We start from the raw sequence: 27,425 nt of genomic DNA, 5'->3' as shown, positions 1-27,425 counted from the left end.
AAAGGTCTACTTGGCCATGACCAGGGTTGTAGTGGAGTTTTGGGTGGTTTGTTTCTGCAATTTTGGCAAACGCTGCACTTGCTGACAAGTGATTCAAGACCACTGTCCAATCCAGGCCAATAAACAAAACCTCTTGCAATTGATTTCATACTGACGATCCATGGATGCTCAGTATGGAGTTCGGCCAGAATTCTATCTTTCAAAGAAGTAGGTACCACCACTCTGTTTCCCCACTTGATATAACCTTGTTCACAAGACAATTCAGTACGACAGTTATGGAATGGTTTCAATTCAGTGTCCATACACTGATCAGTCCATCCATTTAAGGTGTTTTCATATATTCTTTTCAGTACTGAGTCCTTCTGAGACTCATCTGCAATCTCAGTTACATTCACGGGAAAATCTTTGTCAACTGCACTCAGCGTGAAAATCGTACCTTAACACCCAACACACGAGTTCTCAAGTGGCAACCTGTACAAGTCATCTGCGATTCCGTTTTGCTTTGAAGTGCGATATTCAATCGTGTAGTCATATTGTGACAACAACACTGCCCAATGTTGCATTCTTGATGCGGCCATTGCAGAACAATGTAAGAACAGAATGGCTTGCGAGCTCGGTCATACATGCCGAGGCTTCCGATGAATCCCGTAGGCGTGGCCATGATTGTCCCGATCCTGTCGAATGGTGACTCAGCACGCTACCTGTGTACTGAATCAACGCTGCTGTTGCTGTGTATACATACACGCGAAGGCGAAGCACAGGCGATTCTGCATCAGCATTAACGGTAAAACATCGCAAAAATTCAGTTTAGGTGTCACAAATTCCCCTTAAATTTGTCCACTCGAAGGTTGAACACTGTGTCCTTCCATGATCCCTAAAAATGGCTTTGGGATCCAATCCTTGTCGCCAAAATGTAATATACTTGGGTAGAACAAATGAAGGACAATGAAGTTGCTCGTTCATGTGCTTGCTTTATTAGGCCAGAGCAAACTGAGCATGCTCATACCAAACCATGTGATAGTACATTATAATTATGAAACTAAATTGCACGTGTTGGTACATATCGTGCAGTATGTTTGTTTGCTCATACTCCTTGTAGTTTGTATTGGTGTTGCATTATTGTGTCAGTTATGTTTAAAATGTAGGAATGGTGGGAATTCTTGTAACCAGAACTTCTTAAAATTATTCAGTTTTTGAAGTCCAGTGCCAATGTACATTGGCCGTAAGGAAATCCCGCCACAGAGAATAATCTAGCCTGGTGTGACTTGTATGCGTTTAATCTCTCTTACACTTCTCTTTCACACTTTAGGGTAGGTTTTCGATTTGCCGCCTTGTGTTTTAGGCATTTAGTAGTGTTGGGTTAATAATGAAGTACTAAAGCTACTCCTAATCTTTGAGTAGATTTCTTTGCTCAGAGAGTGGTGAGAATGTGGAACTTGCTACCACATGGAGTTGTTGAGAGGATGCATTTAAGGGGAAGCTAGATAAGTACATGAGAGAGAAAAGTTTAGAAGGATATGTTGATAGGGTGAGATGAAGTAATGTGGGAGGAGGCTCGTGTGGAGCATAAACAGAGACCTGTTGGGCCGAATGGTCTGTTTCTGTGCTGTAAAATGTTATGTAATTCTATATTATAGTAATATTTCAAATCCATTCAAGGAGTAATTTTCAAATCCACTTTACGGCTTCGTCCCATTGTGTTTAGATAACCTTCTACATTCGTGCTTCCAAGCCCACACATTCTGACTGTGGATTGTTGCCTGTCCCTTACCGATCCATGCCACCATCACAGACCTTTCACCCCTGCCCTCTGGAACTCTTTTAATAATAATAATAATAATAATTCAACTTTATTGTCATTGTACAATGCACAAGTACATGAACAACGAAATGTGATCTTGCAAGCTCCCATGAGTCCAGTACAAATAACATTAACATTAAACATAAATAGCACCGTCCTGGGAGAAGCAAAGCCGCTGCGTCTGTGCGCGCCGCCATTCCATTTCCACCATTCCTCCTGTCCGACAATCTTCAGCCCAACGCCCGGGCCTGCTCACCAGCCGCCCCTCCCGGGGCTCCTTCCGTGACCTTCTCACCAACCGCCCCTCCTCGGTGACCACGTGACCACACAGCTGCTGTCCCTGCTTTCCACGGACATGCCTTTGTCTTCCTCCCAAATCCCATTACTTCCTTGTTGGTGTCCACATCTCCCCCTTTGCAAACTCCCCTGAGACTCCTTTCTACAGGAGGAGTGCCCAGAAATTCCTGCTGGTGAAAGCACTTCTAGCTGGTGGGTAGTAGGCAAGTGCAGGCCAGAAAACGGGCAATGTGTCTGGGATCCTTCCTGGGAATATTGTATCCCGGGAATTCCTCCTAGCTTAATCTCAATGCTCCAGCACCCGCTGCCCCCCCCCCCGCCCCAGATTGACGACATGACAATCAAACTTGACTACGTAGAGGAAGTGAATTTGTAACACAGTTTCCAGAGGATGGCTGAATTTCCCCTACAACAAATGCTGCAGCAGTGTTACCAAAATCTACTCTTTCTTGCTGTTTTTAACTGCATCTTTTGTGTTATGTTTATTCAGATATTATCTCAAAAAGAAGCCTGAAAAAATTGAAGAGGAGCAACCAGGTGAGAGAGTTTTGTCCAATTTAACGTGACACAAAGATGAGACAAATCAAGTGCTCGGCATTCATGATACAACAATTAAAAAATTGTGATCTAGCCGGAATCCGGGGGCACAGGCAGGTTTATAGAGTATACACAACCATAGACTTTATTTTGTTGGGAGATGAGCAAAGTGCCAACTGCCAGGAACATTTGTGTCCAGAAGACAAATACAAGAGGAGCGTGTACATGACAATGGGTGGTAATATTCCTATAGGCTAGAAATTACTGATGGTGATATCAGCATGTGAATGATTAATGAATGAGCTCTCTGTCCATTATTTTAGCAGAGGCCTTAACTCACTTAAAATGAGTTAATGCCTGCATTGAGCAGAGGAATGTCGTAAATGTGTTTAGCACTCTTCTATTAGTATCGCCAAAAGAAATGGCAAGGCTTACATGTAAACTGGCGATCTAATCAGATTGACTGGGCTCTGACTGATTCACCTGAATACTGTCTCATGCACATCACTTTGTTCCAGCTCACAGGAAAAATGGCTGCCCCAGATCTTATAGCTGTGTGGCATGATGCCATTGACTGGAAGTGCTCTAACTGTACAGATCATTGTTGGACATCCTGGAGAGATGTATGTTGGACATCTTGGGGAGCTAAGGGTTAACAGTCGAACTTCTTTGTATCTTGGATTAACAGGCTTTCCAGACTTTCCAATATAAACAGGATGGCTTTGAAGTGTCGTGAGGAGAAAGCATGGCTTGTCTTCTGATATATAAAGTGCTTGTGTGAGGAAGTAAGTGTTAGTAATAAAATGTAACTTTCGTTTTAGGGTAATTAAACAGAGGTAGCAATTCATTAGCAACAGTTGGTAAAGCTTGTTCTTAAAAGAGTTTGGGGTGGTTACATCAGGAAGTCTTGTGTAAGGGAAGTAGTTCTAAAGTAAACAACTGCAAACTGTTTATATGAATAGTCTGTTTTCAAAGGATTTGGGAATAGATACATGATGCAGTTTTATCTATGACATTTTCATTTGATGTAGTCAAAATATATGGTGTATAAAGGATTATGGTTTTCAACAGTATTTGAGAGTGCTCGAATGATACAGAAACCGGAAAAGTCACTCTCTGTGTAGTTAAGGCTGATCACCTTTTACTGTGTATCAATAAAGTCTGTTCCGTGTGCTCCACTATGATGTGTCTCGTGCATACTTGAAACATGTTGTTGTGAACCAAAGGAGAAAGGAGGTTGACTGCTGGCATTCATCATGTGCCCTGCATTGTGTGGAAGTTTTAAAGCTTTTGAATAGTTTGAGTCTTTAAGTCTTTTTGTATTTGGTCCTGGTGGGTCTTTGTAAAACCTGATTATAATTCCGGTCTGCTATAAAGACTGAGCATTGATAATATTGGTGGCCAATCAGCATCTCCGAAGGAGCAAGCAGCTCTATTTTTGGCTGAATCCTTTGCACTGACCCATGCATTGAATCACCGTGAGAAAGATGCTGAGTAACATAAAAGACGTGATCAGCCATAATAAAACAGGCAGCCTTCTTTTCACGGGGAATCGGATGAGAGAGAAAGCAGGAGAGAGTGGGAAGTATTGCAAGAGGGTGGGGAGAGGATGGAAGAGAAAGACCGAGGGAGGTTATAAGTTTGTTTTGTTATTTTAGACCATGATGAAGGTTTATTGTTTAGTTTATTTGTCATTTTGAAATCTGTTGTAAACACATGGGGGGAATTTCAACCCCCAGGACGAGTGGGTTCGGGGTGGTGGGAGGTAAAAATTCTGAAACCAGCCTCCAACCCGCCCACTTCCGGTTTTAACAAAGGTGGATCGGGGCCGTGTGACTAACCTGCCCTCCAGAGACGGGTCAGGGGGGAGCGACTAACCTGCTCCCCAGAGACGGGTCAGGGGGGGAGCGACTAACCTGCTCCCCAGAGACGGGTCAGGGGGGGGGGAAACGACTAACCTGCTCTCCAGAGGCAGGTCAGGGGGGGGGGGAGCGACTAACCTGCTCTCCAGTGACGGGTCGGGGGGGGAGCGACTAACCTGCTCTCCAGAAACGGGTCGGGGGGGGAGTGTGGTAAACCACTGTTGTTCACTGTTGCTCACTCCACTATCGTTCACTGTTGTTCACTCTTGCCCATTGTTGTACCTGTCTGTGCATGCCTCAGCTGGCTCCGCCCCTGGCTCCACCCATATGCCCTGGTATAAAGGCGGCTGCTCTGCAGTTCCCCAGGCATTCAGGACCGGTCGACCACTAGAGGCATGCCTTCGTTCTTTAGCTAATAAAAGCCTGTTTGTTACTCTCTTAACTTCCAGTCTTTCTCGGTAATTGATAGCGCATCAATTTTATTAGCTAAACTTTTTTTCGATGGAGCAAATCCTCAAACCAGCATGCCTGGAACTAGACCCTCAAGAGGCGGATTCATTTACCAAGTTTGCACACTGGCTGCGATGCTTCAAATTTTTCCTAGATGCCTCCGTCGAAATTGTTCAAAACGATGGCGACAAACTAAGGGTTCTGACCTCCAAGGTGAACCACCAAGCTTATTCGCTTATCCAAGATGCGACTACCTACAAGGGTGCTCTCGACCTCCTTAAAGAACAGTACGCACGCCCGGTAAATTAGGTTTACGCCAGACACCTCCTGGGGTCCCGCAAACAGCAACCCGGGGAATCGATGGAGGTATACCTACGGGCGCTGAAGGTGCTCGGCCGGGCCTGCAAATGTAAAGAGGTGTCGGCCGCGGTGTACACAGAGGAACTTGTCCGGGACGCCTTCGTCGCGGGCCTCAGGTCCAACTACACCCGGCAGAGACTGTTGGAGCAGGGCGAACTCGACCTGAAGAAGGCCACGGCCCTCGCACTCTCGCTAGACGTGGCCCACCGGAATATGGATGCCTACTCCCCTGACCGCGCGGCTGCATCGTGGATGGCGCGGGCGCCACCATCCTGGGACACGGTAGGACCGCCACCCTGCGCCGCGCCACCCCCGTCACATCCCGCCAACGGCCCAACTTCTGCAGCGATGTCCCGGGGCCCGAAGTGTTACTTCTGTGGCCAAGCCAAACACCCCAGAGCGCGCTGCCCGGCGAAAAACGCTACTTGCTCTGGTTGTGGGAAGAAAGGGCACTACGCCAGCGTCTGCAAGGCTAAACCTACCCCAAACTCCAGCAGTGCTGCGTGTGGGCCGAGCGGGCCGCCATCTTGGATGCCGCCATCTTGGACGCCATCTTGTACGCCTCCAGCCGCGTGTGGATCATGGGCGCCGCCATCTTGGACGCCATCTTGGACGCCTTCGACCGTGGGCGATCCGTTCCGGCCGCCATTTTTGCAACGGGCCCCCGACTCACCCACCGCCTCACCTGATGACTGCAGCGACACGCCTGACCCTACGCTGGCCTCCGTTACACTGGACCAATCTAGACCTCACCAACTAGCCAGGTCCATGATGGACATTAAGGTAAACGGCCGCGCCACGACCTGCCTTTTCGACTGCGGGAGCACAGAGAGCTTTATCCACCCCGACACGGTGCGGCGTTACTCTCTCCCGGTCCTGCCAGCGCGCCACCGGGTCTCTATGGCCTCCAAGTCCCATTCAGCGGACGGCGGCGGCTACTGCGTGGTGACCCTTTCGGTGAGGGGCACAGAGTACAGAAACTTTAAACTGCTTGTCCTGCCCCATCTCTGCGCTGCCGTTCTACTGGGGTTGGATTTTCAGTGCCACCTTAAGAGTGTCACGATGGCGTACGGTGGACCCCTTCCCCCACTCACAGTCTGCAACCAGCAGTTTTCAAATTGCCCGCCGCGCACCTTTTGCAGCCTCTCCACGCTTAAAGTCACCCCCCCCCCCGTTGTTCGCTAACCTCGCCCACGACTGTAAGCCCATCGCCACCAAAAGCAGGCGATACAGCGCTGGTGACAGAGTTTTTATTAAATCTGAGATGGAGCGGCTCCTGAAGGAGGGGATTATTAAAGCTAGCACCAGCCCCTGGCGAGCCCAGGTTGTGGTCGTCAAGACCGGCGAGAAGCAGCGCCTGGTCATTGACTACAGCCAAACAATTAATCGATATACCCAACTGGACGCATACCCCCTCCCCCGCATATCTGATATGGTCAATCAGATCGCACAATACCGCATATTCTCCACCATTGACCTTAAGTCAGCATATCACCAACTCCCTATCCGCTATGAGGACCGCCAGTATACTGCCTTCGAGGCAAACGGCCGCCTCTACCACTTCCTTCGGGTTCCCTTCGGCGTCACCAACGGGGTCTCCGTTTTCCAAAGGGAGATGGACCGGATGGTCGACCAGAATGCGTTGCAGGCCACTTTTCCCTACCTGGACAATGTGACCATCTGCGGCCATGACCTGCAGGACCATGACGCCAACCTCGACAAATTCCTCCACACTGCCCAACTCCTAAACCTTACGTATAACAAGGAGAAGTGCATATTCCGCACAACCCGCCTCGTTATCCTTGGCTGTGTTGTGGAACGCGGAGTCATCGGCCCCGACCCCGACCGGATGCGTCCCCTTATGGACCTTTCCCTGCCCCACTGCCTCAAGGCCCTGAAGAGATGCCTGGGGTTTTTCTCCTACTACGCCCAGTGGGTCCCTAATTATGCGGACAAAGCCCGTCCACTTATCAAGTCCACCTCTTTTCCCCTGGCGGCAGAGGCCCGCTTAGCCTTCCACCGTATCAAAGAGGACATTGCTAAAGCCACCATGCACGCGGTGGACGAGTCCATCCCTTTCCAGGTGGAGAGCGATGCGTCCGACTTTGCCCTGGCCGCTACCCTTAACCAGGCGGGAAGGCCCCTGGCCTTCTTTTCACGAACCCCCCAAGGCTCCGAAATCAGACACTCCTCTGTCGAAAAGGAGGCCCAGGCCATTGTGGAAGCTGTGCGACATTGGAGGCATTACCTGGCCGGAAAACGATTCACTGACCAGCGTTCAGTTGCTTTTATGTTTAATAACAAGCAGAGGGGCAAAATCAAAAATGACAAGATTTTGAGGTGGAGAATTGAACTTTCCACCTACAATTACGATATCTTGTACCGGCCCGGGAAACTGAATGAGCCCCCGGATGCTCTATCGCAAGGTACATGTGCCAACGCACAGGTTGATAGACTGCGGGCCCTCCACAATGACCTCTGCCACCCGGGGGTCACCAGGTTCTTCCATTTCATCAAGGCCCGCAACCTGCCTTACTCCATCGAGGAGGTCAGGACCATGACCAGGAACTGCCAAGTCTGTGCCGAGTGCAAACCGCACTTTTATAGGCCAGACAGAGCACACCTGATAAAAGCCACTCGCCCCTTTGAGCGCCTGAGCGTCGATTTTAAAGGGCCCCTCCCCTCCTCTGACCGCAACGCGTACTTCCTCACTATCATCGACGAGTACTCCCGTTTTCCATTTGCCAACCCCTGCCCAGACATGACCAGTGCTACGGTCATTAAATGCCTGAACGACCTCTTCGCCTTGTTCGGTTTCCCCAGCTATATCCATAGCGACCGGGGCTCATCATTTATGAGCGACGAACTCCGCCAGTACCTGCTCGTGAGAGGTATTGCCACGAGCAGGACCACCAGCTACAACCCCCGGGGGAACGGACAGGTAGAAAGAGAGAACGCGACAGTTTGGAAGGCCGCCCTGCTAGCCTTAAAATCTAAGGGCCTTCCAACCTCCCGCTGGCAGGATGTCCTCCCCGATGCACTCCACTCCATTCGGTCACTGCTCTGTACTGCCACTAACGCCACCCCTCACGAAAAAATGTTCATCTTCCCTAGGAAGTCCACATCGGGGACCTCGCTACCACCATGGCTGATGTCTCCAGGGCCCGTCCTACTTCGGAAGCACGTCAGGACCCATAAAACGGCCCCCCTGGTTGAGAGGGTCAACCTCCTCCACGCCAACCCTCAGTATGCCTACGTTGCGTACCCGGACGGGCGGGAGGACACAGTCTCCATACGAGACCTCGCACCCTCGGGGGACCCTGAAACCAACATCACCCACTACCCACTACCATTGCCCTTCACCGCTACCCACAATGCACCGGCGGCAACGGACCCATACCTAACCCCTGTAGACGGCACGCCGTGGCCCCGTGACCCGTCATTGATCACCAACCAACTCAACACCCATGAGGACGACACGCCAGTGCTCCGGCCCACGCGGGACTCGGCGTCGGAAGATGCACCACCTCAGCCGTCGCCACGACGATCACGACAGCATACAAGACCCCCAGAAAGACTTAATTATACGAACTTTTAATACACTTCACCCCGTCGGACTCATTTTTTAAGCAAGGGGTGAATGTGGTAAACCACTGTTGTTCACTGTTGCTCACTCCACTGTCGTTCACTGTTGTTCACTTCACTGTTGTTCACTCTTGCCCATTGTTGTACCTGTCTGTGCATGCCTCAGCTGGCTCCGCCCCTGGCTCCACCCATATGCCCTGGTATAAAGGCGGCTGCTCTGCAGTTCCCCAGGCATTCAGGACCGGTCGACCACTAGAGGCATGCCTTCGTTCTTTAGCTAATAAAAACCTGTTTGTTACTCTCTTAACTTCCAGTCTTTCTCGGTAATTGATAGCGCATCAGGGAGCGACTGACCTGCTCTCCAGAGACGGGTCAGGGGGGGGGAGCGACTGACCTGCTCCCCAGAGACGGGTCGGGGGGGGAGCGACTGACCTGCTCCCCAGAGACGGGTCGGGGGGGGGAGCGACTAACCTGCTCTCCAGCCTGTGGGCTATGAGGAGCAGGAGTGTTTCCTCCAGGCCCAGCAGGCTTACCTCTATGCCCCCACCCACCCTCCCGTGAGTTCTGCCCCCTCACCCCCGTGACCTCTGACCCCCACCGGCAACCCCCGCGATCACCGATCCTGGCCTGGTATCTGCTCCTCAGCTGCTTCCCCCCTGTCAACCAGGCTGGCTTTCGGGCAGGAAACTATACTGAAAAAATTTAAAAGACGTCCTGCAGTTAAATCCTGCAGGACATCCGGGAAACCCGTACTTCCCGGTACAAAGCATAGAATAATAATCATGGGGGATTTCAACTACCCCAAGATTAATTAGCCAGAAGAGGTATGTAAAGGGGATAGGGAATGGAGTTCCTACAACGTGTACAGGGCTCTTTTCTAACTCAGTATATAAGAAGCTGTACGTAGGGCGGTAGTTAGGGCTTTAAACTAACAAGGGGGAGGGAGGGTTCAGGTAAGGGTAAGTTTATAAGTCTGAAGAGAAAAGTCAAGGCTGTAGAGCAGAGTAGTGATTTGGGTAAAATCAAGTAGATTATGTTAGGAAGGGACAGAGGCCTAGAAATTCGGTTGTTTGCGCCAGCGGTTAGCGCCTAAAGAGACCGAGAATTGGGGCATAACCTAATGTTGGGGCGGGCGCAATGAAGATAGCGACAACTCCCATATTGACTATACATTTAACACCTGCATTAAGTGTTTGCGCGCGCCCGCGAGCGCAAGCAGATCATGACGTCATTTCATCGTGCAACGCCTTTTAGGGGCGCCTGAGCGGATATTGGGTGGCGCCCGGAGCCTTTACGCCTAGCGCTATTAGTGACAGTTCGAAGGAGCATTAGCAGGCCCTTCTCGGAGTCGGGGGCGCTATTTAAAGGGGACAGCTCTAGTATAGAAGCTTCAGCCACTTGGCCTGTTCATTGCGATCGTTGGTGGAGAGAGTTGGTGAGCTACTGTGGAGCAGAGTTTTTGGAATTTAGCATTAGAGTACTTGGGACCTTCAAACCTGTCCGGAGCAGTTGGAGCACTAGACCTAACAGCCTTTTGACCAACTGGCATCAGAATGGGAGATGCTTTGGAGGACGACGGCCTCATGGCCAAACACTATGAAGGGGCAGAGAGACGGCGGGAGAGAGGGCCGGGATTGACCAGAAGGAGGAGGGGCAATGGAGGTCGGCCAATCTGAGGGTATGCTGCGAGGGTCTTTAGGCAGCAGGTGTCATACCTTGACATGTCGGAGGAGCAGTGTGTGCGAAGGCTCCGAATTCGGAGGGACGTTGTTACTGAGCTGTGCCACCTGCTTGCTGAGGATCTGCAGCCGCGTCTACGGTGCAGGACCTCTCTGTCGGTGGCCGTTAAACTGACTGTTGCCCTCAATTTTTATGGCAACGGATCCTTTCAGTCAGCCATTGGGGACATTGCGAATATCTCTCAGGTTGCAGTCCACTGTTGCATCCGGCAAGTTACAGCTGCCCTTTATAGGCGAAGGCGTCAATTCATCACCTTCCCTCTGACCCTGGAGAAGCAGGTGGAGCGCGCGCAGGGCTTCGCTGCTATTGCGGACTTCCCCATGGTGCAGGGGGCGATTGACTGTACACACGTGGCTTTGAGGGCGCCATTCCAGAATCCTGAGGACTTCCGCAGGCGCAAGGGGTTCCACTCCCTCAACGTGCAGCTGGTCTGTGACCACAGCCAAATCATCATGGCAGTCAACGCCCAATTCCCAGGGAGCAGCCACGATGCCTTTATCCTGCGGTAGACCTCAGTTTGTGACCTTTTTGAGGGGCCGGCTCGACCACGAGGCTGGCTTATTGGGGACAAGGGCTATCCTCTCTGCCCATGGCTGATGACACCACTCCGTGTGGCCGCCACCCCAGCAGAAGAGCTGTTCAACAGCAGCCATCAGGCGACCAGGAACATTGTAGAGCACACTATTGGTGTGCTCAAAAAGCGTTTCCGATGTCTGGACCATTCGGGGGGAGCCCTGCAGTACTCGCCGGAGCAAGTGGGTCACATCGTCGTCGTCTGCTGCATGCTCCACAACTTGGCAATTCGACGCACCCAGCCAATTCCAGCTGTCCCTCAACGACCAGCAGAGCAGGCGGTCGAGGAGGAGGAGGAGGAGGAGGAGGAAGAGCAGGCGGAGGAGGAGGAGGAGCATACAGACGAGGAGGAGGAGGAAGATGGAAGGGCTCCTGAAAGTGGAAGGGCCATCCGTCAGAGGCTCATGAGGACTCATTTCGAGGCCCCTCTGGCGGAATGATGAGTGTCTTTACTCCTGCGCACTTTGGATGTTTGAAAGCCTCTGAAGGCCAGCATCACTGTAATTAGTCACGTGCACCATAGCACATTAAAACTTCTCTTTATTGTCACAAAAGTCTTTCATTACAGCAAAACAAAGTCATGTCAACAGAAACCATAACTAACAAAATAACAGTTAACTCTTTGGCAAAGCCGCAAAACTAAACAAACCATTTCCAACAATTACAACAGGTGAGGGTGTCCTTGAATTTGGCCAAAGAAACGTCTCAGCACCTCCCTCTACTGCTGGCCCCTTGATGGAGAACGACTTCTCTTTCGCGGTCGGCCCCTTCCCTCCCTGCTGCTCCTATGTAATTGAACCCCAGTGGCGGGGTGAAGGCTGGGGGACGCCTGCTGACTGTGTGGAAGCGCAGAAGCCCCTGAGGGACGGCCTGGCTGACCTCTGGGCTTGGAGGGTGCGGACGCAGGATGCTTGATCTGAGCATGGCTGGAAGCAGTGTGCCCTGCAGGTGGTGGCAGCTGCACTGCAGACGTACCAGCGCTGGCATGTGCAATGGTCACCTGCCGAGAGAGGACACCTGCACCATGGTCGGACGACACACTGGCTCTCTGAGGGGACTGGCTCGGCTCATCCACCACAATCGCATGCTCCACTGATTCCTGGCCTTGTATGGGACTGGAAGGGCCCGGGGTGATCCTAGCTGATGCAGATAGGGTGGCTGCAGTGAGAGTTCGCGTTGCCTCAATCTGGGTGTGGACGAGGCCGGCAAGTGACTGCGTGGCAGCAGTGAGGACCTGTGTGCCAGGTGCCAGTGCTTCGGAGAAGCCCTGGACAGTTCTTTCCATTGCTTCGGACAAGGCCGGTGCCGACCGCTCCACTGCCTCAGACAAGCCCTGGACAGACCTTTCCAGGGATTGTCCGAAGCCCTGAACAGTCCTTTCCATAGTGGCCTCGAAGCCCTGGACAGTCCTCTCCATTGTTGGCCCGAAGCCCTGGACAATCCTCTCCATTGTTGCCCCGAAGCCCTGGAGAGTCCTGTCCATTGTTGCCCCGAAGCCCTGGAGAGTCCTCTCCATTGTTGCCCCGAAGTCCAACACACTCTTTGCCAGTGTATCTATTGACTGAGGCATCCTCCCCACTGCAGCCATCAGCTCAGTGTGCCTGAGCCGGGCCTGGGTGCTCATTTCAGCCAGGCGACGCACCTCCTCTGCACTCTGTGCAGCAGTCATCACTACCTGCCTTGCCCTCCGGGGAGACGGTGGCCGAACTTGCCTACCCCCCCTTGCGTTGCTGCATGCCACTTGTTCCGGCAACTGGCTGATCCTCAGAGCACCCCCCCTCCCCTACAGGGAACTACTATCCCCAGTCTGTAGATGTGTATGCTCCCCTGAGATTGGAACGGATGGTCCGGCTTCCTCCTGATCCTCGCCTCCGGAGGCACTGGCACTGGCAGCTTCAGGGCGTTGAGCCCAAGTTGGTGATGCATCATCTGAAAGCAGGGAGGTGGAAGAGTGGCTTTAGCAAAAGGACAGGTTGGCGGAAAGGCATGCCAGATTGCGGCAAGGCTCTGACATGGCTGCACACTGAGGAAGCATGCTGGCAGGGGGGACCAAGTGGAAGGAAACAGCTGAAAAAGGAGAGAGCCTTACCCTCGCTGTTGGAAATGGGGTCGGCAGCTGCAGTGGTAACAGGACCAGACAGACGTCCTCCAAGAATCTGGTGCACTCTCTCCTCGAGATCCGTCAGAGTGATGACTTGTGGAGGCCCGCCACCGGTTCGACTCTGGTCCTTTCGCCTCGCCACCAGCTTGGACTGCAGGGGAAAGAAGGGGAAGTTCTGTAACATGATGCCTTGAGAGATCATCTCATGCCCCCCCATGGTGCAAGAGCCCTTACATGAGGCCTTGAGAGATCATCTCATGCCCCCCATGGTGCAAGAGCCCTTACATGAGGCCTTGAGAGATCATCGCATGCCCCCCATGGTGCAAGGGCCCTTACATGAGGCCTTGAGAGATCATCGCATGCCCCCCATGGTGCAAGGGCCCTTACATGAGGCCTTGAGAGATCATCGCATGCCCCCCATGGTGCAAGGGCCCTTACATGAGGCCTTGAGAGATCATCGCATGCCCCCCATGGTGCAAGGGCCCTTACATGTGGCCTTGAGTGAAATGTCCATGTGTGTGCCCAGAAAGGGTCATGGGTGCTTGCTGACAGATGGCCATTGGGGCATCATGGCAACAGGGTGCTCGAAGTCAGGTGCAGATGGAGGGAATCAGAAGTTTGCATAGCCAACACTCACCCTAATGACCCGAGTGAGGTCGTTGAATTTCTTCCTGCACTGAACAGGGGTCCTGGTCGCCATGCTGCTGGAGTTGACCCTCTGAGAAACCTCCCTCCAAGATCGCCGGTAAGCCTTTTGATTCGGCCTCTTGCCATTGTCAGGGTACAGAACATCTCGACGGCGCTCAACTGCAGACACCAACTGGTCCAGAGCCTCAGTGCTGAAGCGCTCTGCTCTCTGTCTCACCTTCTCCATCCTGACCAAGTTTCTTGCGCCAGAGAAGGGCGAGCGCCGATTCTGAGGCCTACAGGGCGTTGAGTGTGGCAGCTCAGGCTGACTGACCCACCCCTTTAAGAGCCGGCCGGCGCCTGGAAGTCTCGTGGTTTCCGGTAATTGAGATCACCTGCGCTGCGCCCGTCCGTGCCGATATTGGGTAGCGCCTGAACTTTTGCGCCTTAGGAGCCCCGTGCAACGTCTGATTTCGCGCCTCAATCCCCTTTGGGGGCGATGCAACCCAATATCGTGCCAGGCAGCGATAAGTTTCGTCTGGCTATAAACTTTGCGCAGCGCCAGTTCTAACGCCTCAAGCGGGGCTCTACCCAATTTCTAGGCCAGAGAGTTTAACAACGGTAATGGGGCATTAGCAACTAAGGCCACATCAGGGAAAATTAGTAAAAAGTTAAAATTAAAGGTGCTACATCTGAATAGGGAAAGTAAGCTGTGAGGAGGATGCAAAGAGCCTGCAAAGGGATATAGACCGGTTAAGTGACTGGGCAAGAAGGTGGCAGATGGCGTATATCTAGAGAAGTGTGAAATTATCCACTTTGTTAGGAAGAATGGAAAAGCAGAATATTTTTTAAAAGGTGGGAGACTTGTAAATGTTGGTATTCCGAGAGATTTAGTATTCTTGTACACGAATCACAGAAAGTTAACATGCAGGTACAGCAAGCAATTAAGCAGGCAAGTAATACCTAAGGAAGGATATACTTGCCTTAGAGGTGGTGCAAGGAAGGTTCACTAGGTTGATTCCTGGGATGAGAGGGCTGTCCTATGAGGGGAGATGGAGTAGACTAGGCCTATACTCTCTGGAATTTGGAAAAATGAGAGGTGATCTCACTGGGACTAGGGACAGGGTCACTGGCAAGGCTTGGAAGCTAAGCAGAGCCAGGCCTGGTTAGTACCTGGAGGGGTGACCATCAGGGAAGACCAGGTGCAGAAGGTCACGGAAGGAGCCCCGAGGAGGGGCGGCTGGTGAGCAGGCCCGGGCGTTGGGCTGAAGATTGTCGGAATGGTGGAAATGGAATGGCGGCGCGCACAGACGCAGCGGCTTTGCTTCTCCCAGGACGGTGCTATTTACGTTTAATGTTAATGTTATTTGTACTGGACTCATGGGAGCTTGCAAGATCACATTTTGTTGTTCATGTACTTGTGCATTGTACAATGACAATAAAGTTGAATTATTATAATTATTAATTATTATTATAAGATTCTGAGGGGGATTGACAGGGTTGATGCTGAGCGGCTGGCTGGAATTTTTACTGTGGAGTCGCATCGGGTGCATGCGGGCCGCACAGTGGGTCGGGACGTGATGTTCTGCTCAGCGCATTCGTCAGGGCGACTTTAACTTAATGGCCCAACTTAAAGAGGTCATGTGCGTTTCCTGGCCCAATTAAATGGAGCGGGTCTGATGACATCATCAATGACTCGTTTCCAGCGCCGATATTTAAAGCAGCCTTGCACTCAACTCATTTGAAGGTTGCTAGAGGAGTGTGGAAGCTGAAATATAAAGGTCTGAGTACTGTTCTAAACTATCTATGATGGATAGTCAAAGGCAGAGGGCTGCACCCTGATTTTCTGACGCATCCCTGCATACTCTGGTGGAGGCAGTGAGATCACGCAGGGAGGTCCTGTTCCCTGCAGATAGGCACAGGAGACCTCCAAAAGACACCAAAGGAGCTTGGCTGGAGATAGCAGAGGAGGTCAGCAGCAGGGATGTCGTCAGGAGGTGCTGGATCCAGTGCAGGAAACGATTCAATGATCTCATGAGGCCAGAAAAGGTGAGTGCAATGCCACACTCACTTTCATCCTGATGTGCCTGTCACCGTACCTCCATCAGTCTGCCTTCTCAAGCCTACTCCTGCACATCATTCCTCACATCAACATACATTGCATGTCCAACCATCCCTTTCTCTCTATGTACACACTCACATCCCCATCTGACTAACCACCCCTGACACTCACCCTCATACTAATGCAATCATAGCAAGTAACACCACAGAAGGAGGTAATTTGGCATTGTCACCCTCTACAGATGTAACCCATCCATTTCTTACACTCATTCCATCAATCTCACTCAAAGTTCTCTTCTTTCCCTCCTTGCGGGAGAAAAGAGCCCAGAACATGCGGGAGAGGCAGAGAACCGAAGGTGGCCCCCCAGTATTCACCCAACTGATGCCAGCAGAGGAGGGGGTTCTGGAGATATTGGGAGTTGCAGAGCTGCTGGCAGTGCAAGACAGAGAGAGGAGGACATCCCAGCAACCTGGTGACAGAATTACATCTCATACAGCCACATGGCATACAGCATTCACTCATATGGTGACTGATGTCAGCAGCAAGTGAAATGCCATCGTGTGCATAATGGTAATGTTACCCATTCTTATTATAACACTTATAGTTCATCTCTTTACTCTCCCATAGGTCCATCAAGTGCCCCTCCCCCCCCCCCCCCCAATGTCCAGCCAGAGGAGGAAGACGACTCCTCAGAGGAACCTCCAGCCTCTGAAGGTGCACCGTCAACAGCACCAGCGCAGATACGTACACCTCGGGTCCTGTGCACCATAGAGTAGTGTTGTCACCTGGTGCCTCACACTTCACAAGTGAGCAAGAGCAGATGGTGGAGACAGTGACAGCAGTGGAGACCACTCGCCGGAGGGCGCAGGACGCTCCAAGCTCTGCTGAGCTGCATGCAGAGGCTGAGCCTCGGGGGCCATCGAGAAAGAGGGTGATCTTGGAGGGGCAGCAACAATTGCATGAGGCTCTGGCATCTTTTACAGCCATGATGTCTGCAAATGTGCAGAGAATGGAGGAGTCCAACATGAGCACCACCATGTCGCAGGCGATGGCAACAATGCGCTGTTCCATGGAAAGAATGGCCACCTGCATGGAGCAGCAAATGCGCCAGTCGCATGAGCACATGCTAGCTGGATGGCCGACGCTCATAGACCTCATCTCTAGGAGGGATATAAACGTAGACTTGAGTGGTCATCACCCCACTGCTGTGCAGCAAGGTGCTCGCCAACTCCTCGCTAGCAGGGAAGTGCGGGCGGCCCATAAGAAGGATGCTGATGAGAGGGGACATGGAAGTGGGGCTCTCCTCAAAGCGCACTCACTTCTCCCCCTTTGCCTCGCCCTCAGTCAGAGCCCCACATGCTTCCTCGGATTCCGATGTGGCTGAGTCTGCCCCTGCACAGTTGCAGGAGGAGCAGACATTGGCGGGGCCATCACAGGCTCCAAAACCCAGAGGACGTCCGCCAAAAATGTCACAGCAGGGAAGTGAGCAGCCTGCCTCTACCTCTGCTGAAGCCACAGGGGTTGCACCTCGTAGAAGCTCTCGGAAAAGAAAAAAGACACCAAAGTAGATGCACAAGGGTATGCACATGGGTGTATGAAAAGATGTTAGTGTTAAGTTTCAGTTCTTTTGATGACGCAGGTAAATGTTTTTCTTTGCACCACTTTCCGGTCATGTCCATTTTTGCCTGCCACCTTGGAAGTGGCTTTGGCACTTGGAGTGAATGATGAGACATCACTTAACCTTGAGCACTGGGGGTTTGGGTGAGAGGAATTGCTTGTTCATTGTAGGGATGCTTTATGGTGTTGTTGTGGGGGGTGGGGGGTGGGGGGAGTTAGTACAGCATGTGGCAGCCATGTGGCTGCATTGGAGCAAGTTAAGTAAATCTGGCCATGATGAGGCCATCCCGGGCCTCCCGGACAGCAATTTGCACTGCTGCTGGTGCCCTCTCCATCTCTGGTTCCTCCTCCTCCTCCTCGTCTTCCACCTGCTCCTCCTCCTCCTCCTCCTCTGAAGAGGCTGTGCGCGCTGTGCTTTACTCCTCCTGCAGCTGGAATCCTCGCTGCTGCGCTATGTTGTGCAGCGTGCAGCAAACGACGATGATTCTGGAGACCCTGGATGGTGCATACTGAAGGGCTCCTCCAGATCTGTCAAGGCATCTGAAGCGCATCTTTAGCATGCCTATTGTTTGCTCTATGACACATCTGGTGGACATATGGCTGTCATTAAAATGCTCCTCGGCCTCAGTACTTGGCGTCCTCAAAAGTGTCATGAGCCACGTCTTCAGTGGATAGCCCTTGTCTCCAAGCGGCCAGCCGGTAAGTCTGTTTGGAGGAGCGAAGAGCTGAGGCAGGGTGGACTGGCACAACACGAAAGAGCCATGACAGCTGCCTGGAAATCTGGTGCACACATGCATGATTATCTTTTTATGGTTGTGGACAAGCTGCACATTGAAGGATTGGAAGCCCTTGCGGTTCGCAAACACTCCTGGGTGATGAGAGGGTGCCTTCATGGCCACATGTGCACAATCGATGACGCCCTGCACCTGTGGGAAGTCAGCCAGAGCTGCAAAGCCGAGCATCTGCTCAGTAACAGTGGCCTTATCAGTGGCAAAGTTGATATAATTGGCTGACTTGTGAAACATGGCATCGGTCACCTGGGTGATGCATCTGTGGGCAGCCATCTGCGAGATGCTGCAAATGTCTGCTGCAGATCCCTGGAAGGAGCCTGAAGTGAAGAAGTTGAGGGTGGTGGTGACTTTGACAGCCATTGGTAAGGAGTGTCTACCAGGATCTCTGGGCAGCAGGTCTTGTTCCAGCAAGCTACAAATGTCTGCGACGACCTGGCATGATAGCCTGAGCCTCCTGAAGCACTGCTGCTCAGTCATGTTGAGAAAGCTCATCCTCTGTTTATATACCTTGTGTTGGGGGTATCGCCTCTGGCACACTGCAGCCCTGTGGTGCCCCCTCTCTGCTGTGGAGCATCAGGTCATTGAGGAGAAGGTTGCTGTTATGGTTGCTGCTGCCGCTGCTGCTGCTGGTGGTACCGGGGCTGATCTTGGTCCAATTCTGAGGACCAAGACGAGACATTATAAGCGGCACCCATGCTGATAAAGTAGATGGCCGGTAAAGTGGAGATCAGAGGGCCAATACCTGAATGTTGTGATGCTGAGTAGCAATGTGGTGAGAGTGGCTTCCGAGGTTTCAGAAATGACCTGCAAACTGCTGACACCTATATCTGTGGACCAGATGGAGTGAGCAAAAGCCTTTCCATGAGGCAAGTAATGAGGTGTAAAGTGGGAGTATTTATGTGCTTTTCCCAGCTCTCAATGAATGGGCTCGCCAATGGCCACTGAGCTTCTGCCTCCTCTTCACAGGTGAGGTACCCAAGCTGCGTGAATCCCGTGCTCCTGCAGTAAAAGTCAAAAGCTGGCATTAAAACCCTCTTCAGGGTCTCTCAACAAGCAGTTAATGACTTGAATGAGGTCGCCCGCCTCTGCTGATCAGGTCTGTGTTGCGCCTTCAAAGTCGCCCAAGTTAAATGCGCAAGGCGGCAAGATGACGGCAGTTCGCAACGCGCTCCCAATTTCTGGGATTTTTACTGCTGACCCGCCCCCCAAACCCACATGCTCGGCAAGGGGAAAATTCCAGCCGTTATTTTCCCTGGCTGGAGAGTCTAGACCTAGGGGGCAGTCTCAGGATAAGATTTTAAATGTTTCCTTTGTTAGCTGCGGTACTATCTGCAGTACTCCAAAGTGTGGCCCGAACAAAGCACTTTACAGGTTCAGCATGACAGCCCAGACTAATGGGGCTAGAAGCCTGATATTCTAGCATAGAGACATTTAAGGGGAAGCTAGATAAGCACATGAGGGAGAAAGGAATAAAAGGGTATGTTGATGGGGTTAGATGAAGAGGGGTGGGAGGAGGTTCATGTGGCATAAACACCAGCATAGACCTGCTGGGCCGAAAGGCCTGTTTCTATGTTGTAAACACTATGTAATGCTACGATATTAGTAGGACATGTGTTATTGTGCCATTGCTCCATCCTCTATTTCAATAGAGTTGTTAAGCCATTTAACTCGCGAATTTGACCGACTTGCATTATGCTTCTGAATCCAGGTTATTGATGCAAACTAGCTGTAGTAAGGGCCCCTGTCCTCTAGCCTGACACCAGCCCACGAATCAATACATGCTGCTTTCCCTCTTTTAGTCAATCCATTATCACACATCCAGACTTCATTATCATAAACCTGTGGGGCCTGACAAAGTTGCTCATTGTATTAGCAATTAATGTAATCAAGGATTAAGCTCCGCACTGAGTGTAATGGAGCCTCCCCCTCAACTCTCACCAGACCAGAGAAAACGGTACTTAAAACCAAAACAGCACAGCACATAATAATGAGATTACATTTGCATTTACATGTCTTTCTTATCTGTCCCTGTAATATCATATTTTTACAATTCCACTGGCATATCACAATGTCATCTTTTAATGGAATGATCAGCTATTACTGTATAACTCTCATGTTTTTGCTGTTTGTGATGTGATATGTCACAATGTCCAATATGACAAGACAATGGCTCAGATTTGCGGTCAGCAGCCTCGAAGAAAGATCTTGTGATCTCTGTGGCGAAAACATAAGCTTTCTCAACGTTAAATTGATTGTAGGCTGTCAAAAGGGAATCTCCAATGTACAGCAGCAGTGATGTTGTCAAAGTGTCTCAGCAGCGAATCACATTGAAGAATTCTCACAGACAGCAAATAAACAGCACTGATTATCAATTCACTTTTAATTTTTTTTACAGGGAGCGAAATAAAGATTGGGAAATACACATGGGGTTAAGGTAGAAACTGAAATATCATACAAACTTTTAAAAATATATATATTTTTAATTATTTTAAAAATCTAGAAATTTATATCATAATGGAGAAATTTGACATTCCACAAATATAAAATTAGTTTTTCAGGGCCAGAACGGTTGTTCAGCAGTCAGTATGCTGTTAAAACCCCAGTTACACCTATTCCAACGAGGCTTAACTTTTTACGGGGTGTTTAACAGCGATATTAGATTGGAAAAGCTTAAGGGGGCAAAATTGGGTTGCACCCCCTTTGGGGCGCTGACTTTGCACCCCGAAAAAAGTTAGCGCCCCCGAGCCCGAAATTCACCAGTAGCGCCCCGAGAGGGGGGCAAGGCGCTACTGGAAGCGCCCTGCCTCCCTCTTGGGGCACTGCAAGTGAATATCCCGCGCTACGTGCCGCAGCGCCACGCGCTGCAGCACGTCGCGCCACGGTACTGCAGGCATTCCTCCCCTTATTAAAGGGGAGGGGCCTAGCGCAGTGCGACCCAGGGCCCAGCTGGGCCACCAGGGATCAGAGTGCTGGCAAAAGAGCCCGGCACTCGAGAAGTGCCGGGCTCACAGGGCGCAGCCGGTACTCTGCAGGGGGGGCTTCACAGAAGGCCGGGGACGGCAAAGCGGGCAGGTGCTGGCAGGCGGCCAACAACAAAAAAGTCCGCCCGGCACCTTCCCTTTAATTTGCGCCGCCACGGCCACAGGTAGGCCCCCCTGACCCCGTCGGACACGGTATGTCAGGGGGCGCTACCGAAGATCGCAGCCGGGGCGCGAGTGGGGTGCTGCGCCCGGCGATGATGTCATCGCCGGTGGCGCAGCGCCACAGGGCACTAAAGTTTACCGCCGACGCTAACCTCCCGCTAAATTTCGCAGGAGGCATTAACGGGAGGCACAAATCAACCGAATTTTTCCCCCAAGGTTTTTCTGATTTCACTGATTGCCAGCTCTGTATCGCAGCAGGGAATGACTGACCGCAACTGAAGGATTTCCGCATTTATCTGCACATGTGCTAAATCCTGAAGTTATGGTCAGTTTCAGAGGGGTAATGACGGCGAACGCTGACAGTTTCATCGTCATTACCCACTGCAAAATCCGGGCCATAGAATTTACAGCACAGAAACAGGCCATTCGGCCCAACTGGTCTATGCCGGTGTTTATGCTCCACACGAGCCTCCTCCCACCTTACTTCATCTAACTCTGTCAGCATATCCTTCTATTCCTTTTTCCCCTCATGTGCTTATCTAGCTTCCCCTTAAATGCATCTATGCTATTCATCTCAACTACTCCCTGTGGTAGCGAGTTCCACATTCTCACCACTCTCTGGGGAAAGAGGTTTCTCCTGAATCCTTTACTGGATTTATATAACGACTATCTTATATTTATGGCCCTTAGTTTTGGTCTCGCCCACGGGTGGAGACATCTTCTTTACATGTAACCTATCAAACCACTTGATAATTTTAAAGACCTCTATGACGTCTCTTTTCTAGAGAAAAGAGCCCCAGCCAGTTCGGTCTTTCCTGATAGTTAGAACCTCTCAGTTCTGGTATCATTGGGGGACTGCTGTATCAGATCAGAGGCAGATCCAACATAATAAAAAGACTACCCCTCCTGGCACAGTGCTCTCCTGAGTGGAGAATATCAGAATTGATATTATTTAACGAAAATAAAGAAAATGGCACCTTTCACATCCCCAGTACAATCCAAAGCGCTTCACAGCCAATGAATAACTTGTTATAAGCATAGTCACTGGGGTAAATTTAAACTTTTGGGTGGCTGACCAGGGTAGTCCTGGCCAACTGCCTGTGCCAGCCCTGGTCAACAGTCCTGGCCAACCACCCATGGTTGGCCAACGGCCCATGCAGGCAGCGAATGGGTTTGCTTCAGAGACATGAGCTTGCTCTGGGACGCAAAATAAAAATCTGAAGCAGAGTCAACCCATTGCCATTGTTGCACCTTTTCAAGCTCAGAAATAAGTCATCTGCCCATCCTGTCAGTCAGGGAATGGAGCGTAATGAAACAGGGTAGGGCCCAGTGTAGAATTGAGACATATAGGCCAAGAAAGTCCCATGGTTTCATCCTGGACCTATTCTAAATTGGCATAGGTCAGCCGGAACGAGTGCAGGCACTTTGCCTCGCCCACCATGGGCTAGGAATTGACTGAATCTGCTGTAATTTATCTTTCTGCCAGAGTAAAATCGGCAAGGCTGGGTGTGCCACATTAGATGAGAGCATGGGTCCGAGTTAACACAACAGGGGCAATTCTGATGCCTGCACTTCTGTCTAGCAAGGCCCCAGGGCAGGAGTGAAGTCTTGCTGGATTTACCCTACTCTACCTTATTATCCCCAGCCTACCAACTCAAGCAGTCTAGGCTACATTATTATCAAGTAATGTTATTGTACTTTCTATGTTCTCTAATACTTTCTTACTATGACAAAGGCTTCATTTGCTCCTAGCCCTTAAAAGTATTTTCTCTAATGATGGAGTCAATTACTGACTTTTTTCCTAATCCACTGCTGTGTAATTATTTGTCTTTTACTATCTCCTCCACAGAGTAATTATTATCTCTCAAGATCATTGATTCAGTCTTGTCTTTTTACTGATGATATAAGCAATGCTCCTTCTCACTGGGGACATTCCCTTTTCTCACCCTTACATTCTGTCAAAGCACGAACGTGAATCATATTGGCTTAAGATTGTCAGGGGCAAAAAAAAACCTGTCCCAAATCATACAATCATATAATCATAGCACAACACAGAAGGAGGCCCTTCAGCCCATCAAGTCTGCACTGGCTCTTTCGAAGAACAATCCAGTTAGTCCCACTCCCCCACTCTTTCCCCATATCCCTGCAATTTTTTCTCCTTCAGGTATTATCTGATTCCCTTTTGAAGGCTACTATTGAATCTGTAATCACCACCCTATCAGGCAGCGCATTTCAAATCCTAACCACGCTTTACATAATTATTTTTTTACCTCATGTCGCCTCAGGTTCTTTTGCCAATCACCTTAAATCTGTGGCCTCTGGTTATCGACCCTTCAGCCATTGGAAACAGTTTCTCTTATTTACTCTATCTAAATCCTTCATGATTTTAAACACCTCGATCAAATCTCCTCTTAGCCTTCTCTACTCTAAGGAGAACAACCCGTTTCCCCAGTTTCTCCAGCCTATCCACGTAACTATAATCTCTCATCCCTGGAACCATTCTAGTAAATGTCTCCTGTACTCTCTCCAAAGCCTTAACATCCTTCCTAAAGTGCGGTGCCCAGAATTGAACACAGTATTCCAGCTGGGGCCGAACTAGTGTTTTATATAGGTTTAGCAAAACTTCCTGGCTTTTGTACTCTATGCCTCTATTTATAAAGCCCAAGATCCCAGATGCTTTATTAACTACTTTGTTAACCTGTCCTGCCACCTTCAAAGATTTGTGCACAAACACCCCCAGGTTCACCCCCTTTAAAATTGTACCATTTAGCTTGTATTATCTCTCATTCTTTCTACCAAAATGTATCACCTCACACTTTCCTGTGTTGAATTTCATCTGGCATGTGTCTGTTCATTCCACCAGCCTGTCTATGTCCTCTTGAAATCTATTACTATCTTCCTCACTGTTTACTACACTTCCAAGTTTCATGTCATCTGCAAATTTTGAAATTGTGCCCTGGTACCCCCAAGTCCAAGTCACGAATGTATATCAAAAACAGCAGTGGTCCTAATACTGAACTTTGGGGAACGCCACTGTATACCTTCCTCCAGTCCAAAAAACAGCCATTCACCACAACTCTCTGTTTTCTATCCTTTAGCCAATGTTGTATCCATGCTGCTACTGTTCCTTTTATCCCATGGGCTTCAATTTTGCTAACAAGCCTAATATGTGGTACTTTATCAAATGCCTTTTGAAAGTCCATATACACAACACCAACTGCACTGCCCTCATCCACCCTCTCTGTTACCTCATCAAAAAACTCAATCAAGTTAGTCAAATACGATTTGCCCTTAACAAATCTGTGCTGGCTCTCCTTTATTAGTCTATGCTTGTCCGAGTGGCTGTTAATTTTCTCCTCGATTGTTGTTTCTAAAGCTTCCCCACCACTGACGTTAAACTGACAGGCCTGTAATTGCCAGTTTTTCCTTCTCCCCTTTGTTGAACAAGGATGTACATTTGCAATCCTTCAGTCATCTGGCACCACCCCCGTATCCAAGGAGGATTGGAAGATTGTGGAAATGTGACTTATAGGGCTGGTGTTTTATGCCTTTAAAAAGTCAGGATATGTTATGGCACTTACCTTAATTGTATATGCCCCTAATTATTGACTAAATTGGTAATTTTTAGTAATAATTTACGATGATATCTGAATACACGAAGTGATGTTAGCGTTGCTGAACTAAAAAGATAGTGGGCTAAAAAATTACATCTGACACGTTATAATTAGATGTGCATCTATGTGTTGGTGTGTATTTTTTCTCTCAACTAAATTTCATTAGATGATGTTATTTTTGAATCCTGTTTATCCTTTAATTTAGATCACATAGGAACTGCAGAAGTTCTTCTGATTCACAGAAGCAAGTCTCCTGAACCAACAAGTAATGGAAAACAGGAAGTCACAGAACCATACAGGGACACTGAGACTAAACAAAACAGTCCATGATGTGTGAAACTTATCAGTTTGTCTTTGTGATTAAAGTCTGGATAAGGATGGTTTTTTTAAAAATGTAATAGGATAAGATAACGTTTGATTAAATTACTAATGTTTTTCAAGTGGTAGATGCAAGTTCTCAGGTTTATTTTAGTGGATGTCACATTTGTATAAAAGACTCTCAGCTCATTAACTTTAAAGTCGTAAGTAACGCACAGTGGCCCAAATGTATTTAACGTTCCAATGTCAGATACTGTGCATCAAACCGCAGTTATGCAGTTAATTGACTCATTCTATCTCAGAGATATGGGCATAGGTCCTTTTAATCTTTTGATTTATAGGGGTGCCCAGGAAATTCCTCTCCATCAGTTCTTGTAGATTTTTAGCAATCATTATTTTCCCCACGTTAGTCCAAATTAATAAGTAAAAGAAATAAAAATCAACAAACTGCAAGATTGACCGTGCAATGGAACAAATCCCACAATTCATCGCTTGTCGAAATTAACGCTTTCCAATACCAGTTGCATGACCCAGACAATGATTTTTAAGTTTAACCAGGATTGCTATTTGTGGGATCTTGCTGTGCACAAATTGGCTGCTGCATTTCCCTGCACTGCAACAGCAATGTCACTTCAAAAAAAGGTACTTCAATGACTATGAAATGCTTTGGGATATCCTGAGGATGTGAAATAGGCAATATAAATGTACATTCTTTCTTTATGTAAATTGTCCTTCACCTACTGATATTTAATTTGCCTATGCCCTTATAGCTTGTAACTGTGAACATTATAACACTGAGATTATGGTCACTTTGTATTCTTGTAGTCAATAATCTATCACCATGGTCCTCAACGGCAACCGATATTTGTATAACTTGCATTGTGTGTAGTTTAAAAAGGAACCTGTTGTCTTTTGAATTTATGGCACCTAAAACTATGAAAAATTAGTGTTCTGGTGGATTGGGTGGTGCAATGGGATTGCACACAGCCCCATCACCTCTTAGATTGAATCCGGCACTAATTAATGAGATGAACATCTCCCCTCTGCTGTAGAGGTCCTACGTGAAGTGAGGTTAAGTAGGTTTCACTCATTCCCACAGCTACCCAAGGATTTGGCACGAATTGGCACTAAATTGGTAATTTTTCCCAGGAGCCTGTTGTGGGAAACGGAACGTATTCACATTGGTGCAGTGAGGGCCGTTCCTCTGAAGTTGAGGTAAGGTGAATTGTTAGGGCAGAGAGAACTTCATGCTGCATCTAACTCACGTCAAAGCTAACTTAGGAATGTTCAGTGCTATGAGTGGATATCAAAAGTGAAAATTCATTAATGAAAGCAGACATTTGAAGATAGGTCCCAGAAGTGGAAGAATGAAGTAGCTGGTAGTTTACAAATTAGGTCAGTCTATCAGCTCATGAACAGTGAAGTTAAGATTGATTGCAAAGGTCATTCTCATGATTGCAACAAGCTGGATATTTACAGTTTCATTCTCTTTGCCAACATAAATAGGATAGTCCTGTTTACAATAAAGTACAATGGATCCTCCATTATCCACGCTTCCATTACCTCCATTCTCTATTATCTATGAGCACTTCCTTGGGAATCGAGGCTTATTTTTTGACTAAATCAGCTAAAGCCCAGTTGAATGCTTTAAGAATGATTTGTCATGGACTGTGGACTCGTGGTCCAGCAGGATAAGCAGTTATTGTCTGGCTGTTTGACTCATGATGGAATTCAGTATCCCTGCAGCTCTGATATTTAGCTTCAGGTTAGGATACACTGGGAGTTGGAGATGACAGCAGGAAGATAACTCATTTTTTACAATGTAAAGTCATGGGGCTTAATTGCACACCCTGGGAAATTTGATCTACATAGACCAGTCAGAAACAGATTGTGCACTCTCAGTTCTGTACTGCTCCTCCAGGCATTGCCTGCACCTCCGTCCAACTG

At 49.4% G+C, this 27,425-nt stretch overlaps 1 protein-coding gene across 3 annotated transcripts in view; it reads left to right on the top strand.

The window, feature by feature from the left end:
* Positions 1-27,128, top strand: part of tbata (thymus, brain and testes associated) — a 76,503-nt gene extending 49,375 nt beyond the window's left edge. For all 3 annotated transcript variants that reach the window (XM_085970318.1, XM_085970320.1, XM_085970319.1), the window contains exons 9-10: positions 2,589-2,635; positions 25,366-27,128. In XM_085970318.1, coding sequence (XP_085826444.1) covers positions 2,589-2,635; positions 25,366-25,490 — 172 coding nt within the window. In that variant the 3' untranslated portion in view covers positions 25,491-27,128. The remainder of the gene's footprint in view (positions 1-2,588; positions 2,636-25,365) is intronic.
* Positions 27,129-27,425: the final 297 nt, after the last annotated feature.

Source organism: Somniosus microcephalus, chromosome 29 (genome assembly GCF_052327205.1).
Source record: "Somniosus microcephalus isolate GS21.2 chromosome 29, FLI_Smic_1.0, whole genome shotgun sequence".
In the NCBI taxonomy this organism is placed as follows: Eukaryota; Metazoa; Chordata; class Chondrichthyes; order Squaliformes; family Somniosidae; genus Somniosus; species Somniosus microcephalus.
This window is presented reverse-complemented; position numbering and strand designations above follow the sequence as displayed.